We start from the raw sequence: 4,742 nt of genomic DNA on the forward strand, positions 1-4,742 counted from the left end.
TCTTACACGGTAATGCAGAATCACCTGAGTGACGGGGTTGTTGGTCAGAATGTTTCTTTCAAAGCTGTTGGGTCTCCCTTATACATACAGACTGTTGTATCCACACATGCAGCCTGTTGTGTCCACACATGCAGCCTGCTGTGTACAGACACACAAACTGTGTGACCACCTTTGTCAATAGGTTAGAAAGATGTAAGGATACATTTGGCACATGCAGCAAAGATGGAGAAAATCACGTTAGACCTGAATAAACTAAAGCATGCAGATAAAAAAAACATGTTCCCAACTGGACACGATGTAACAAAATTGGTGTGCTATCAGAAGAAAGGAATGATCGTTGAGATATAAAATAAGTTAGTAGTTTATAAATTGAAGCCATATTTTATTTAAGACATGTTCCCGTTTTTACGTGCTTGGGTTCATGTAGAATGAAAATCATCTTTCATTGACTTTGGCAATGAGGGGCTCAGAATGAACAAGTTCTTCATCAGGCTGAGCAAAAATATGCAACATGCAAACAATCAGTCTTTTTTTATTTGCGCAAAGCAAAAAAAAAAAAAATTTTTTTTTTTTTAAATCAGAAGAAATAATATAACTCCAACAAAACGCCAAAGTCTGGCTGCAATAGGAATTGCATTAATTCATTAAGCATTAGTGTTTCAGTTTGTATGGTGAAATTAATCAAATATAAATCTAATTATAATATAATAATAACTGACTTTTTACACTTATCACAACCTTAGATCAAAAGACTGAAACACATTTTTCAAAAGCTAAAATTAAATACAGGTTCATCCGTCCATCATCTTTACCCACTTCTTTCTTTCTGGGTCGCAGGGGTCACTGGTGCCCATATCCAGCCATAACTGCCATGTGCCTGTCCCTGAGACGGACAGTCAATCACAGGGACACAGAGACAAATGAGACAAACAACCATTTACTCTCTGACTTCCACCTAAGGACAATTTAGAGTTACCAATCAGCCTAACATGCATGTTTCTGGTCTGTTGAGGAAACCGAGAGAACATGCTAACTCCAGCCAGAAAGGCCCCGCAGCTGGGATTTGATCCAGTGACCATTTTGCTGAAAGGTAATAGATACCAACTGAGGCACTGTGCCGTCATTTTGCAAAAATGAAAAAAAAAAAAGTTTGTTCGCACTGATTTGTTTTTGAGTTAGGGTACTGATTGTGGTTTAAAAAAATCAAATATGTCATGACAAATACAAATATATATTTTTAATTTTGTTTGCTTTCAGGTGAAAAACTATTAATAGCTTAAAAGCACTTGAAAGTCTTTTCACCTGACATGTTTTAAAATACCTTTTTATGCATAACTGACCACCAGAGGGGGATGTAGGACAGAGAGAGCCATGAGAAGAGATTTGCAGCCCCTTCAAAAGCAAACAGAGGCAGCAACATGTAGCCAAAAGTAAAGCTTAAATGTGTCCATGGATCAATAAAGGACACACAAAGTGCCATTCAGGATCTCGGCACCTACATGGTAAATGGACTGCACTTATATAGAGCCTTTGTATCTTATCAATATACTCAAAGTGCTTTACACTACAATCTGTGTCCTCATTTACCCATTCATACAGCACTCTACTAGATCTATACAAATAATAATCAGTGCTTTATCACGTTTATTCACCGATGGGACACACATCTGAGGCAATGAGGGGTTCAGTGTTGGGTTGTGTTTTTGTTATTTTCCATGAATACTGTAAGGACTTGGATAGATTCCTCTCTTCACAAGAATTTGGCGTTTCCCTTTGTCTCAACATACAAAATGTTAACATTTTATTTTAAAGCTTTTGTTACTTAATGTAAAACTATTGTTTTCATTTATATAACATCTGAGTTATGTTGGCTTCATTTTATGCATCAAGTACATGTTATATTTTTACGTACGTACTTTTTACTTTTTTTTTTTTTTTTTTTTAATATGTATGCATTTTGTTAATAACGTTTAACTTCTGCTCTCAAGCCACTTTATTTATTCCTGGCTATTTTGGGTTTAATTCTCGACCATTAAATGATGCTATTCTGTTTGGATAAAAAAAAAAAAAACATACAGTTGAATTCATAGATAAGAATAATCAAATTACTAAACTATATTATTTTTATGTAACGCAATGTATACTGGTATTAAATAAAAAAAAATTCTGTCTAAAGAAAATATTAAACTGGGAAAATTAGGTATTATTCTGCACATAGATAATGAATAAAGATGCAAAGAAAAAGTAAATGAGAGAGAGACTGCTTTCCATTAAACTTCCCATCTACGCTTTACTAATCAAGTTAATCTTCACTACACGGGTACCTCCCTTTCTTTTCTCGAACACACTTCTCTCACGTTTTTCATTCTTCTTGTCTAATTTTCTGTCACTGTGAAAAATGACACATTAAGGTTCCCTCTTTTTTTTTACTGAAACAAAAATCACAGATTCTTTAAATCCTGAGGTACTTTAACAATACTGTCTGGACAAAGTTGTACTTTTATTTGTAGAGATTACACACCTGGAACACTTGTTTGAGGTAATTTTTTTACTTTTTTGTAACAAAATGTACAGCTCATGCTCGCTTTGCAAAGGCTTGGTGTAAATTATGTATCACATTGTTTTTGTAGTTCTGACCATGAAGGCTCTGTCTGGACTGCAGAGAGTAAAAAAGATGGTTTTGACTCTCTTCAAAATCCCCTTCCTCTTTCTTCTTCTCTACATCTTTGTGTGCTCCCTTGATGTTTTAAGCTCTGCTTTCCAATTAGCTGGAGGTAAGCACAACTATATTATTTTAGTTTATCATTTAAAGCTTTTTTTTATTTTTTATTTGCTGTTTGTCTTTTTCTCTTTTTGTCTCCTTTTAGGCAGAGTAGCTGGGAATATCTTCCAGGAAAACGCTATCCTGTCTAACCCAGTGGCTGGGCTGGTGGTTGGGATACTGGTGACCGTGTTGGTTCAGAGCTCCTCCACCTCTACGTCCATAATAGTCAGCCTTGTGTCTTCTGGTTGTGAGTTAAACTACTAATTTCTGATAATAAATAGTAAGACTTAGCAAGATCTTGTAAACAGACCACCACATTATCTCACTTCCTATTTATTTTTGTTGGTTCATTTTTACAGTGCTGGATGTGAGGTCAGCCATTCCCATCATCATGGGCTCAAATATTGGAACATCAGTCACCAACACCATTGTTGCCCTAATGCAAGCTAGTGAGAGAGAGGAGTTTGAACGGTACATGCTTTTCTACTGTGCACAAGTTTATATGGGTATTTTTGTGCATGAACAGACTCCAAAATTGTTCTTAATCCAGGGCATTTGCTGGAGCAACAGTTCATGATTGCTTTAACTGGTTGTCTGTACTGGTGCTTCTCCCACTGGAAGCAGTGAGCGGCCTTTTGAGACGTCTGTCACAAGCTGCAGTCAACATGTTGCAGCTCAGTAATGGAGAAGATGCACCCGAGCTTCTCAAAGTTCTCACTGAGCCCCTGACTAAGTTGATAATACAGGTACTGTGCATGTCAAATTACTTACAGTAAAGACCCAAAGAACACAAATACTTTTTTAATAATGATAACAATCCTGTTGCAATCTGGTAGTAGTTATAAAGCAAACAAGAACGTCTTCATAATCATTGGGTGGAATTCGTTCATACTAGTGAAGAATATATTTAGAGAACAAGTCTGAAAACATCACCTATTAAGTGGATTATGCATAATTTCTAAATCAAAAGCTTACTTGTTGAACTGATTTTGTGCAATCATTCTAGTTTCACTGCAGCCAGAAGCACCTTGGATACACGTTATTAAAGAAAAATATGTTAAAGAATAAAAATCAGATAACTCTAAATCACAGTTGCACATTACTTTGTTATAAACATAAAAAAAGAAGAAACAACTTTTGTGCAGAAAAGTCTATTTTGTTTGTGGACAGCAGGAAACCACTACATGTATTCAGTGAGTTAAAATTTAATTACATTCTGTTTTGTAGTTGGATAAATCAGTCATTACAGCCATAGCAACAGGAGAAAGTGAACAGAACAAGAGTTTGGTGAAGAAATGGTGTCAAACTTCACCCTTCAACACGATTATGGAAATACCTTCTTGGCACTCTGCTGTAAGTTTCTCCTATAATTGCGTTTTACTCCTTTAGTGTGCTAAATCATATAATCAGTTAAACAAGCATAATGCAGATTAAGCAAAAAGTAAAATGGTATTTTATTGATAATTTTCATAAATATGTCCCATTATCTCTTTGCATGAGTTCAGTCTTTTTATTTGTTGTTTCAGGACAATGACACATCATATGGAACACACAACTTTTCAGAACAAACACGAAAATGTACGCAGTTTTGTCAGTTTCTTTTTTTTTTTTTTTTTCACATTAGGCATACTAATGTAGCTCTTCTTCCATTTTTATCTCTGTGTCTTTTACTGACAACACTTAACTTTTCATTCAACAACAGAGCACAAACATGAAATGCAAAAGAAATGATTTGTTAACTCACTAGATTGATGTTTTTTTTTATGTTTGTTTCTCATCACCTCTGTGTCTGCTCAGGCAGGCATCTGTTTGTGGACTGCACTTTGTCAGACTTAGCCATTGGTCTGATCCTCCTGATTTGCTCCTTACTAGTCCTGTGCAGCTGCCTGATACTGCTGGTTAAACTGCTAAACTCCCTGCTGAAGGGCAAGGTGGCAACTGCTACCAATAAAATAATTAACACAGGTAAAAAAAAAAA

At 35.5% G+C, this 4,742-nt stretch overlaps 1 protein-coding gene across 1 annotated transcript in view; it reads left to right on the top strand.

Moving 5' to 3' along the window:
* The first annotated feature begins 2,638 nt into the window (after positions 1–2,638).
* The window catches only part of LOC119420837 (sodium-dependent phosphate transport protein 2A-like), a 4,747-nt gene continuing 2,643 nt past the window's right edge, over positions 2,639–4,742 (top strand). The window contains exons 1-7 of the mRNA XM_037688261.1: positions 2,639–2,774; positions 2,868–3,011; positions 3,124–3,235; positions 3,315–3,510; positions 3,992–4,087; positions 4,294–4,342; positions 4,562–4,729. Coding sequence (XP_037544189.1) covers positions 2,639–2,774; positions 2,868–3,011; positions 3,124–3,235; positions 3,315–3,510; positions 3,992–4,087; positions 4,294–4,342; positions 4,562–4,729 — 901 coding nt within the window. The remainder of the gene's footprint in view (positions 2,775–2,867; positions 3,012–3,123; positions 3,236–3,314; positions 3,511–3,991; positions 4,088–4,293; positions 4,343–4,561; positions 4,730–4,742) is intronic.

The sequence above is a fragment of the Nematolebias whitei genome, chromosome 14, assembly GCF_014905685.2.
Source record: "Nematolebias whitei isolate Nwh7 chromosome 14, NemWhi1, whole genome shotgun sequence".
NCBI lineage: Eukaryota > Metazoa > Chordata > Actinopteri > Cyprinodontiformes > Rivulidae > Nematolebias > Nematolebias whitei.